At 39.4% G+C, this 13,575-nt stretch overlaps 1 protein-coding gene across 8 annotated transcripts in view; it reads right to left on the reverse strand.

Annotated features, from left to right (window-relative positions):
- Positions 1-5,907: 5,907 nt before the first annotated feature.
- The window catches only part of enah (ENAH actin regulator), a 160,417-nt gene continuing 152,749 nt past the window's right edge, over positions 5,908-13,575 (reverse strand). For all 8 annotated transcript variants that reach the window (XM_047574484.1, XM_047574483.1, XM_047574482.1 and 5 more), the window contains 3 exons: positions 11,200-11,284; positions 10,191-10,248; positions 5,908-9,475 (listed from right to left, as the gene is read on the reverse strand). In XM_047574484.1, the coding sequence (XP_047430440.1) occupies positions 9,438-9,475; positions 10,191-10,248; positions 11,200-11,284 (181 nt within the window). In that variant the 3' untranslated portion in view covers positions 5,908-9,437. The remainder of the gene's footprint in view (positions 9,476-10,190; positions 10,249-11,199; positions 11,285-13,575) is intronic.

Raw genomic sequence — 13,575 nt, forward strand, 5'->3', positions numbered from 1 at the left:
GTATTAAAAGACACTTCAAACTCAACTCACTCAAAAGATCCATTTCTCTAGTTTTTAACTACCTAGCCAATTTGCTATTAACAGCTACGCAAATCATATTACTCCAGTAATAGCTTCTCTTCATTGGCTCCCTTTAAAATCTAGAATTGCATTTAAAATCCTCCTCCTTACATACAAGGCCCTGAAAGGCCTAGCTCCATAATATCTGAAATACCTCATAGTACCATATTGTCCCAACAGACCACTACGATCTCTAAGTGCAGGTCTACTTGGTGGTTCCTAGAGTTTCTAAAAGTAAAATGGGAGGAAGAGCCTTCAGCTATCAGGCTCCTCTCCTATGGAACCAGCTCCCAGTTTGGGTTGGGGAGGCAGACACAGTCTCTATGTTTAAGGTCAAGCTTAAGACTTTCCTTTTTGACAAAGCTTATAGTTAGGGCTTGTCTTAACCAACCCTTAGCTATGCTGCTATAAGCCTAGGCTGCAGGGGGACGATGCACTGAGGACATGTCCTCTCCTCTTTCTTCTCTGGCTCCTGTCGTCTAATATGTTATCATTTTATTTGCTATCTCTTATAATTTACTAACCACTGTGTCTCTCTCTCTCCCCTGTCTCATAGATCATCAGTTATGTGTTTTATTACTAGATCCTTTCTTTGATAAACATTCCATTACAAGACATGCAAACAAAATTTTACCTTGGCGTTTTCTCCTTCTCCTCTTTCTTCCTCTTTATTGACAGGTTCTTCCACCAGGCATTCCCAGTAGACCCTCACTATACATTTAGGCCTACCAGGTCTGTCCGGCGTCTTCCCCTGCCATGTAATCCAACTCACCACCAGGTGGTGATCGTCTCTTCATCTGAGTGTCCAGAACATACAGCGGCAGGTCAGATGAAACGACTATATCCTTGACCTACAACCTAGGCCGTCATGGTGCCAAGAGCACTGATGACCAACCTTGTGTTTGAACATGGTGTTAGTTATGGACAGACTGTGACTTGCACAGAAGTCCAGTAACTTGACCATTGCTCGGGTTGAGATGAGGCCGACCATTCCTCCCAATCATGTCCCTCCAGATCATGGCATCATTGCCCATGAGAGTCTGTCCTGGGGCTTCTAAAAAGGGTGGGTACTCAAGCGCATATGCACAGGGTTAAACAACATTCAGGACCTGTTCTCGGAACCGCAGGGAAGCAGTTAAGCAACCCTTTTGTCCACCAGGGAGAAATCCAACATGCAGGCAGAGTGTCTGAGGGCAAGCAAAAACCTCGGACCTCCACCTCGCGAAGAAGAGGGTCAACCCCTCTTAATGACTTGGGTTCCAGAGCCAACACTATGTATCAAGGTGAGGCCGATTATATCTAGGCAATAGTGCTTGACCTCTTCCACAAGCTCTGACTTCTTCCCTGCCAGACAGGTGACATTCCATGTTCCAAGAGCCAGCGTCTATAACCCAGGATCAGACTGCCAATGCCTCTGTTTTGGTGTGCCGGACAATTCACAATGCACCAGACCCTTCATGTGGTGGGCCCACAGGGAGACAAGCCCATGTATTCAGGCTGGGTCCAGTCTTCTCTATTCAGGGTCTTCTGAAATGTTCTTTGTCTGACCCCTCAGGGTAGGGGGCAAAAAGCCCTGGACAGCATAGCCCCTAGGGTCCACCACAGTAAGGTGATGGTTCAAGGAGAGAAGTCTCATCATCTACATTCTACAACCAGACATTATTAACATTATCCTATTGTTGGATAAATATCATATCCATTGTGCTAAATGGAGAAATTGCAAGCCTTCCTTCACTTGTTTCATTGGTAGCTTTAAGTTATTTTATTTATCTCTTAAAAAGATAAATAGCAGTTATCCCATGAAAATGAACATGTACTTTGCTCATACTCATGTACATCTGCTATTCAAATTATATCCTTTTTTATTTCACTGCTCCATTTTCCTAAATTATATTATCTTGCATACTTTTATTTTTTTGCATCTTATCTGATTTCTAATATTATCTGATATTTTCATGAATCCCCTAAATGTTTGTTGTTGTTTTAATTATAATTAGGGGCTACGGGGCAACACCCGAGCCTCCAGTCTACAGCAGCAGTTATATATCAAAACGTGCAGCATGATCGGATCGGTGTGCTATTACTTTTCTTTCCGAAATACAAATTTTTTCTTGTTTTTCTGATAGGAGCTACGGTTTTGTCACAGTAAGCCCAAATGTGAGACCAGTGAAAAGGGGGGAAATCTAGCTCTTTTCTGTGTCCCTGCTCCGTGTGCTTCCGTTGTCATTGACAACCACGGTGAGTTGCCTTGGCAACCCCTGAGCCACAGCTCTGGGCCACAGCTGAGGCCAATTCATTAATCAGATGTCTCTGCTGTTAATACAGCTGATCCCTGTGTCCCATACATTTATGTTACAACAACACACACCAACACACAAACCTCCCCACCCACACAGGTATCTTTGTAATTACACTTATACACACAGGCATGCGAAATCGTGCAACACACATGCACACACAAACACACAGGTACATTTATGTTATTACAGTTACAAATACACACAGGAAGAGTAGTAGGATACACTAACATGCGTGCGAATGCGTGCATTACTCTCTCACACACAGGCTAACTGTAAGCTAACTGTACTAACCGTATGCTAATTGTGCTAAATGTGGGTTAAGTATGCTAACTGTGCGACATGTGGGTCAAGTGTGCGACATGTGGGTTGACTGAACTAAGTGTAGGCTAACTGTGCTAAATGTAGGCTAACTATGCTAACCGTAAGGTAACTGTGCTAAAAGTGAGTTAAGTGTGCTAACTGCAGGTTAACTGTGCTTACTGTAAGCTAACTGTGCTAACCATAAGCTAAATGTGCTAAATGTAGGCAAAGTGTGCCAATTCCCATGTCGACAGAGACATGGGAGCATTGGCTCCTGTAGCCCCTTCAAAATTTCCCAGAGGGAATTTTCTAGTTCTTTTTGAGAGTCTGTATGTCTAATTGTTCATAAACAAAAACAAAAAACAGCAACTGACTTGTGCGTCGGACTTAACTGACAGGAGGTACGGTGTTTGTTTGGTCTTCGTCTTTACTTGTAATTGTGTACTACATCACAACAGAAAGTAATGTGTTTTCTGGTTGTCTGTAGGGTGGGATCCGTGGTAACACCCAGATGGGAATTTTCCTGAACTACAGTGTGGCTGAAACATGAACTGAATGAAGAAATAAATGGACTGGAACAATGGAACGGGTTTTTCATGTGGCTAAAAGAAAAGAAATAAAAGAGAAAATTTGTGTGGTGAATAATTATGTTGGGTTGGTTTGTTTTGTACTGGTTTAAGGACTGTTTTGCTTTGTTGAACATTTATACTTTTGTCAGACATGACTCTGACTGATAAGTAATGTTACCATTTCAACAAATGCTTTTTTCCACCTGCCTCTTGAGGCAGGACCTCCCCCCTGACAACCTGGTCTCAGACTTAGAGGTGCAAATCTTCATCCCAGCCGGTTCACACTCGAACCACCGCAACAAGAGCTAGAGACCTAAAGCTAGGAGGACCATGTCATCTGCAAAAAGGAGGGGCTAAATCCCCCAATCACCGAGTTTTTGCCTCAACAATTGCCCTGGCTGTGGAACGCCTAGCCATTCCCTGGCCCGAAGGTGCAGGAAGCAACCTTTTCACCCTGGGAGGAACCCCAACATACAGGCAGAGCGTCTGGGGGCAAGCAAGAAACCCACCCCAAGCAAGAAGCTCACTCCAGTAAAGAAGAGGGTCCAACCCTTCTCAAGGACTTGGGTTCCATTTCCAATTTGTATTGTTACTGACACTTCGATGATTGATAAATAAAACTGAACTGAATGGCATACATAGTTTCACAGTATATTCATTAAAACATTTACCATATAGGCTACTTTACAAAAGACCAAACATATTTGCATAGATAGAAAGGTAGATATGTAGATAGGTAGATAGATAGGTACCGTAAACATTTATCTGTTCTCACATTTCTATGTGGTGGGGGTGGTTTTGTGGTCAAAATCAACTGACTCATTCTCAGGCCCTTTCATTTAGTTTAGCTGCAAAAAGCTGGTTACATTTCGATACATTTCACAGTAAAAGTTATAATGAAGTTTATTTAGGCCTCTGTGCAAAACAATGACAGTGAAAACATGTGTAATATTTAAGTGAACATTTTCCTTGTGTAGATGCAAGTCAAACGAAAATCTCAAATCAACTACAGATGCATACAGCTTGTATGCTCTGCCCACAGGATGTGTCTCTGTATTAGTTGTAAGAAATCTACACACTAACGCTTTTATGATCAAGTAAGTGAAGCAATGAATAAGAATATGGGGCAGCTGCATTTTTGCACCCAGGAACTTGAACTATATATTGATCAGGTTAAATCATAAATAAAATAAATGAAACCGATTTTGCAATAATTATTCTTTTTTTTTTTTTTTCTTTTCCAAAACACCCTATGACAAATAAAAATAATGTATATATTGTAAATATGTATATATACATATATATGTATATATTGTATATATCAACCATTTTGTTGTGCTTTCCATCTTCCCCTCCTCTTTTTCCCCAGCCCTCCCTTTAGTTACTGTCTTTCTTATATCATATATCTCCAACCCAGTGACTTCGTAAACAAAAAACAGAAAAGAACAGCAATAGCTAAAATGACATTTGGACAATCAATAAATGACATGAAGGACTGAAATCTGGAGGAGGGTCAGTAGAATATCCTTTGAGATAATAGCCAAAAGTACTGGCTTTATTGTAGATTCAAGTCTGGGTCTTGACCTCTCCTCTATCATAAGTTCACCTACACTTATCAGCCCATCACATGTCTGCAGTTCAAAGCATTCAGGCATGTTGAGGTGATCAAGACAACTTGCTGAAGTTCAAACTGAGCATCAGAATGAGGAAGAAAGGGGATTTAAGTTAACGTGGCATGGTTGTTGGTGATGATGGGCTGGTCTGAGTATTTGAGAAACTGCTGATCTGCTGGGATTTTAACACACACCCATCTCTAGGGTTTACAGAGAATGATCCGAAAAAAAGAAAATATCCAGTGAGCAGCAGTTGTGTGGACAAAAATGCCTTGTTGATGTGAGAGAGCAGAATGGGCAGACTGGTTTAAGATGATAGAAAGACAACAGTAACTCAAATAACCACCCATCTCAACCAAGGAATGCAGAATACCATCTCTGAACACACAACACGTCCAACCTTGATGAAGATGCCCGAGTATTGTTGATGACCATGTCCATCCCTTTATGTTTCCAACACCTTGTTGAAAGTGTGCCACCAGAAATTAAGGCAGTTCTGAGGGCAAACGGGGGTCCTACCTGTTACAAGCAAGGTGTACCTAATAAAGTCACCGATGAGTGTATATTATGTGGCCGTTTGGCAGCTGCAAGCGAGGACTGCAGAAAGTCAGTCCACATCATGCAAGCTTGAAGAAAAAAACTGTATGTTCTCATTTCGGTTAGTATCCCTCTTCCTGTTCTCTCTCTACAGTGTGAGAGGTCATGTCTGATGTGAAACAAAAGGTGTGATGACGGACAAATGCACAACAGTCTTGCAGGGAATCCCAAGCAATAAAACCATTCAGTACACTTTTAAACGTAAAATAGTCTTATTTTTCCATAGCATGTTTCTTTCTGTTGGTACTAAAAGACCTTTACAGCCAGACACATCAACCCATTCACTCACAAAGGAACACACCAGTGCCATGCACTGGGGGCAACTGGAAGTGTTGCTCAAGGACACTTCAGGGACCTAAATTCATAAATTTAGCTAAATCGTAAAGAATTCTGATACACAAGATGAATAAAGCAGAAAAAATGTGTACAAGGTTCAAATAATCATTTAGAAAGAAACAACTCCTCATCTTATATTGCAATTTTTATTTATTTTGCCCAAACAAAACAATTTGTTAGCATGTAAGAAATGACTTAACACAAGAACAAAATGATACAAGTCAGATGATGAAAGAATAAGTCTGGAAACCCTTCTATGAAACTTACTTCAGTCAAAGTCGTATCCGCAATTATTCCTGCAAATTCATAACTTCTTTCCTCAGCAGAAAACATTTTTTACAGACAAAGATACACATTTCCAACATGGAGCAGACCTTAACGCAGTGGACTGCACAGCTTTTTCTGAATGATTTTCAATGTATGTAAAGAGAGCTGATGAACACAGACAGTCTGTGAAATTTAAATGACATAAGGGAACACAGAACACTAGGACAGCTAGACTCATCTGGCTGTCCATACAGGGCTTTTGGTTTAGAAAAATCATCTCAGACTTAAGATTACATTTGAACTCTAACAGGCCTCATGTGATGAAGTTTGATTGTACTTTTGAGCCATAAAAGAAGCAACTTTATAGTCATCTGGTAATAAACCACATTAATGTACAAAAAGGTCCCAAGATCATTCAACTCTCCCTTCAAATCAACATAACCATGATGGGAAAAAAGAAAGATAAACTTTTAACAGCTGCATGTGATCATGATGACAGTCCCTAGATATTATTATTACTAGTCAACTTTAAAACTTTTAAGTGTTAAATGCAACTTCAAAACAAGGCACAAACCACATAGCTTCACAAGGAGATTGATTTTCTTGATCACAACATTTCACCTGCCATCCCTTTCTGGATCAAAAATAAGACAGATGACTTTGTTGAGAGCAATTATGTCTAGCAGGAAATGGCTACTCTTTCACTGCTGTCAAGTGTGCTGGACTGCGCTGTGGGTTTTTTTTTTTTTTTTTTTTTTTTTTTGTGTAACTGATGCTGCAATTGATGTTGTACAAACACTCAATACAAGGAACATTCTTGGCTGGGTGTTCCTAGAAGGTGGACGAGAAGTTGAAACAGCTTCATTAACAAAGATTTAAACGTGCACTGTGACCACTATGCCAAAAAATGTCCACAATAAAATCAAAAGATTATAACATCTAACCAGAAGAACCACATTCTCAGTTGTTTAGATTGCAGTGTTACTACCCAATATCGAGAAAGACTGAGGGGAAATCCTATTTTCTGTGTGTCATTTCTCATTATGTGGAGTAAAGCCGCCAACATCAAAGCCCTTGAACAAAGTTGTATAGAATGAGATCCAAAGGAGTTGTTCTCACAACCACTGATGAACAGGCATGGATACCGGGTTTTTATTTGTGCATGATGATACCGCTTCTACTAATTGTCCAGTAGTTATATATGACTACATAGACATGAAGAGTGAGTGCTGTTCCTCATTTTGACAGCTGATGTTTTCAGTAGTTCTGGAAGAGCTTTGAGATTGGAGCATTTAGTTTAAAAAGTATTGAGGTGTATGAGGCAGGTAGCTAAAGCAGTGGCATTAATAGTGAACTATTATTAGTTTGCACATTGTATTGCTTCTTAATATCACAGACTGCTCCGTTACACCACTGGTACTGGAATTACCAGGGGTAATTCACAAAGCATCCCTTTGCACCTTGTCCATCCCCCTAGAATCCTCTGGAGAGTCAGAAGCTTCCCCAGCAGACGGCACTGTGGGTGACTGGTAGGACAGTCATAAGGTTTGCATTTGTGAAACAGCCCCTCCTCAGGATCTTATTCAGACAACAAGAGAACAGAACTGTAACACAGACTTTTACCTTGACCTGTAAGATGTAGTTACAGTATATAGACATAAGGTCTCAGATCCTATCATATCCTTCTCAAATTGGCTGTAACAAACTCACCTCTGAAGAAAACAAAGGCTTTTTTTGTTGAATAATGTGACAGAAAAATACAGTTTCTCATCGCAAGATTTTGACAGAAGCAGGAGAAAAAAGGCAAAGAAAAAGATGAAACAAACATGTCATCAGTAAGCACTTTGAAAGAGTAAATGGCACATTCCTGTCCTCACATGGACACCATCTCAGCACCTTTCAAAAGTTTTATTTTATAAATGTGGTTAAATAAAAATCAATGATAAAGAAATCCCAGCACCAATGGTACAGTATCCTTGGATTTATAGAAAAAAATCAAAAAGAAAAAAGAAAGAACTGCAAGTTAGAAATTGTGTAACACTATAAAATCATGTCTTACAGTGTTGCTCTGTTCACATCAACCTTCGGTTTTACAGAAAATTCTGCCACAAACTTGATAAGAGGTGGCACGGTGACAAATGGTAACACTGTCTAACAGGGGACACAGTGAAAATATTTGATGGTGTTAGGACGGAGGCAGGTGGGTTTTAAAATAAATGCTACACTTATTGCTTTTAATAAAACTTGTAATAGTTAATGCAATTTCGTGGCAGACTTGTGACCTTCGCAGCACAGAACAAAATAGTACATGCACCGAACCGTGTACCTAAATATGATGGAGACTGAGAGGGAAGGGTGGGGGAGAGAATCTTCAAATCAAAACAGGAAGTAAAGGTTCTATCTACACATCTGGCCATGGTCAACTAGCATGACAGGTATAGGTAAATCAGCACTTTTTGTTGACAAAGTTTGGTACAGAGCTACAGTGACCATAGTCTGATCTTTAGCCACCCTCATCTACTCGTGTGTCATGTACTTGCGTCTTAACAGTATGAACAAAGAAATAACAGTTTCCACCAAACGCTCACTCAAGGAGGAAAACAACACTTCTGATTTCACACACAGGGAGACAAAGAACACACTGTCCTGTGTAAAGACTGGATTATTGAGCTACTTGATATGGCCATAAATCTACATTGAAACAGACATGGTTGATAGATTTTTTTCTAAATAACTTTTTCTGTTTTTTGTACATATTCAGGTTAAAATAGCATTTGAGGAAGACGAGCTTTACAGTGTCCTGCAGTGGTGGACCTGACCAGAGAGTCAGTCCCTCATACACACTCACAAACATACATACACACTCTTGTCACGCTACCCCTATGGCATTATGGGAAAAAAGGTTACATTTTCCACCCTTAACTTCTTCCTGTCTTCAAACTATCTTAATAAAATGTACTTTTTCATAGGAAATCACAGGAGTTCTAAGTCTTAGTGTCAATGTTGCTTTGTATGCACTAATGTTTAGTATCATCAATGCTTTTGAGCATCTTTTCATGTCATTATAGTACAAAGAGAGAGAAATCATCTTTGCATAAAGACATACGCTTCTCTGTTGGACTGCATACAGTCCTCCAGGATGCGCTGTCCTCAGCGGGAAGGGGAGGTGAGGCAGGGGTAAGAGGAGTCAGAAGAGGCTTTGCAGAGTCACAGCTATCAAGAGTTCCAATTCCCCCACCACGAGCTGTCCACTGCTGTGCCATCGTACACTGCTTCACCATAAATAATGTCCTCTCCATGAATTATTATGATTGTTGTCTTAATTGCTGTCCCCACAGTTGTGTTCTTTTCTGTATTCCACTGTTATTATTATGTCTTAAATGAGCCTGGATCCTCTACGCCGTGCTGGATCTGCCCAGCTCCTCCCTGATTGCTGAAAATACAGAACATAGACAGAGGGACAGAACTTGCCATTACTTTACCACTCAGAACCTGAAATCATTCTTAACTTAGTTCTCAAGGGACTTTGCACCACTGTGTAGTGCATGTCAAGTTACATAAATAAAACTTAAAATAATTATGTGACTGTCAAATGCTTTACATTGGAGGGATAATGTAACACTGATGTATATTTCTTGGTTTTCATCTGTTCAGTCTTGTTTTTATGAACAGTATTTAAAAGGGAACTGACTTTGCCTACAGTGATTGCTTTCTGAGTAGTTTAACATGAGGGAAGATATCTTATTAGCTGTATCCATCATTCTGTGTCAAATAACCATAACTTAGAGTACAAGAATATTTGTTTTAGAAGCAATCTTTACAGATAAGCACACCAAAACAGTATCTTGCCAATCAGCATGTAAACCGGGACTACCTCACTAAACTTATAGCTTAATTGACAAAGACACCAATTCATTTAGCTAATCCTATTTCTTGTGTACATTATTTGAATTGTACAGAAACTATGTACTTGTTGTAGTGGTAAAGGTTAGACTAACTCTGAGAAAAGGCTATGTACTATATGCTATCTCAGGTATAAAGAAATAGTTACTGTTGCTGTATTTAGCGTTTGATGTGTAGATTCATTACTGGAGAGACATTTGACAGCTTTGCTGGTCTTTGCGTATTCAGATTTCAAAGATTATTACCATCAATAAGCTCTTCTTTAAGTTTTGACAGCTCCTTCCGCATCTCATCCAGAATGTCCTAAAAAATAAATAAAATAGTCACATTTTCATGTAAACATAATATATGTCATCAGACCTCAAAGAAACGGCTAATAGAAAGTTTGCTTTGTTTGGGATTTAGTAAGCATGTCTTCTTTACTAAAAAGCTAATCTCTGCACAGGGAATCCCTATGAAATCAGTCCTAAAGACTTACTGAATGACATCAAGATGTAAACAAACAAAGAGAGTATGTGAGAAAATAGGTGTCTCAGTCTCAGGTTTGATCTACAATGTTTTTTTTTTTTTTTTACTTCCAAAACACAGTAAATGAAAAAATAACAAGCTAGCGAGGCAAGAGAATATACAAGTTGTCATCTTTGCCCCAGTCCTACTACTGCAAGCAGTTGCAGTGACAGATAGGCAGCACTCTAACACACTCTGTACTTATCTAGCAGGCTCATTCGCAGAGGTCAGAGGGAGGAGCTGCTTAATAACAGGACAGGTCACTGCAAACACCCACACTGTGCTGCTGAACTAGTGACAGAGCATAATAAGCTATGCCACTCACACACTGTCCAATGAAAAAACCCATGTGATAGTAAGCTACGCTTGGGATGCGAAGGTGCTTGACCATAAGACAAAACATTATGCATCTGAGCTACCAACCCAGCACAAATGAAATGAGTAAATACTTGACAACCTTTACTGAATACCATTTAACAATTTTATATAACACAGGTCGTGAGGTACTATAAATAAATTACGTGCTAAAAGTAGAGATGAAATTGGACAGTTCAAGTATTTATGGAACCTCTTAATAAATTTAATGCAGCAGGCATAAAAAGATCTGTCACATACTGACACAATCTAACACCAGTATGCCAATACAATACAAACATTTCATGCAGTGCAAAGGAAAAGGTAACATTTTCAAGTCACTGGGTAAGACTAAAAATGTATGACACAGTATTTGTAAAAGTGTTTACTTACCTGTTTCAATCTGTCATAGTCAACAGCTTCTGTTGGCACACCATTGGCACTTAAGGATGCATTAGGTGTAGGAGTGGATTTAGGTCTATCAGAAGAGGCAAAGAACACAAATAAAGTCACAGTTTCAAAGAGCGAAAAATATTCATTGTAGAGAACCACTGGGTAAAAAAATGTTCTTAATGTATGACCAAAAAAAGCTTGTGTTCATCTTCAAACATCTCAAACCAAAGGCACAACCTTGTGATGCATTAGACTACAACTCTCCCTAATCGTGGAGAAACTGTATACAGGAGCTGGATAAATATGACTCAGACTGGCACTTTTTTAATTTCGGCATTAAGAGAAAATGTAAAGTGTATTGGAAAAGGGATTATTCATAATATTGTATCTTCCCTGGGTGAGTTGCCATTCATATGGTTTGCACATTATCTGACATAAACTCAATCAAGCAAGGCTGTCAACACAGCCAGAACAACACTACACTCCATTTATTAATTTGTTGTTATCACACAAGTGAAGTTTCCCTTTTATTAGGTAATGTCTCAGTTGGATATAGAATGTGCACACAAAACAGATATTGCAGTTGGGAGACGAATCTTAGTGCATGCGCACACACTGGGGAAGAGTACACAGACAGACATGCAAATAAACTTGCAAAAGCAAACCCACACACTTCCTAGTGAACTATGAAACTTAACACGAAAATTCTTTGGTGACTCTAGACATATGAGCTATTTTTGAAGAAAACTATTCCATGATAACTTTCCAGGGAACGAGTGGAACACAAATATGTTCCATGTTGCATCTTCAACTAAAACTCTATAGTGGAGGAAAAGGTAATTATACCCTCAGTAATGATATGATTTGGTTTTGTTTTTTTACCACATCTTGCATCTAGTTTAACATTCATAACAATAACAATCATAAGTATTGTTCTTGTCCCCGTGGGATACATGAGTTAAATAATGTGAGTTTTGGTTGGAAAAAGTATGTGAAACCATAGGCTAATGACATCAGCAAAAGCTGGAATCAGGAAATAAGAAACCTTAAGTTGAGACAATGGGACAAGAACCTTTTGGAGGACTGAAGCTCATTAGAAATTATGTGATACAGCAGGACAATGGCGCTTCAATGTAGAAATATATATATGAAGACGTCAAACTAAGAAATTTTACTTTTGGTAGAGTCTGATGAAGCATACAGACCATAAACAGTAGATTTTTTTGGGAATGACCTCATGCAATGGTTCAAGTCTGATCTGTTGCTACTAGAAACACTAGTAGCGCACTGTGATTACTGCTGCCGAAGAAGGTTCACTTACTTCTCCCACCAATGCTGTGGCTTTATAATGGGTCCATTCAATAAAGACATCTTAGATTATAGTTTGTGTTATTAGCTCAAATTCTTACACCAATAGCAGTGTTTGCCAATAAGGTGACTTAGAGATCAGATGACATTCTGATTTGAAGGTTTCATATGCTGTTTCTTACCACCGCCTTTTTAAGAATGAAACTTTTAGGTGCCAACACAGCTTCATGTTCATAAAGCTGCTCACTAAGCAGCAAGGGGCTGGAAAATGCAGAAATTATGTTGATGGTCCTATTTTATTTCAGCGTTTTTTGCTGCAAAAACATAATGTCTAGCAACACAAATAGAGGAGTGAGAGTTAAGTAGCACAACAGCTGCAGTTTACACATAATTCTTCAATGCCTACAAAATTTACTAAACATTTGGGTCTTAAAATACTGTTAAAAATGTTCAGACACAGTGCAAAACTAACAGCTGTCTATGTCTCGGTGTGCTGGGTCACATATTAAAGACGCTGTAATAAGGTCAAATCAAAACCACCCATCTGGTATCCTCTCTTATGCATGTGTAGTCATACACTTACACACAGCCTTATCAGCAAGGGCCTGTTGGATCTGTCCTGCCTGTACAATGATAATGCTGTGCCAAGTCTACAGTGCTATGGGTGGGCACTCATTTCTGAGTTTGTGTGTGTGATAGTGTGGGTGTAAAGCATAGGATGCAAACATGTAGACCCCAGCTCTGAAAAAAAGTTTGGGAAGCAGCGGACACAGCAGCATGCAAACAGAGGGACACGATTGCGTTACAAAGCCATCACAGGTTACAAACACTGGTCTAGGAAAAAAAAACACATATCAAACATCAGATGAACAGAATTGGCCCCTGCAGACTGGTAAATTTACAAAACACCACAAAGACAACACATGGTTCATTCCCAACACCTCATCCAAGCTTTTAAAAATAACACCTCTCTAACAAAACCACATCCATCACAGCAAACCTAGATCATGAAACTGATTTTGAATTAAACTAAAGGATTTCTCAAACTTTCCAGGGCCTTTTCTCTCT

This window comes from Mugil cephalus, chromosome 21 (assembly GCF_022458985.1).
Source record: "Mugil cephalus isolate CIBA_MC_2020 chromosome 21, CIBA_Mcephalus_1.1, whole genome shotgun sequence".
NCBI lineage: Eukaryota > Metazoa > Chordata > Actinopteri > Mugiliformes > Mugilidae > Mugil > Mugil cephalus.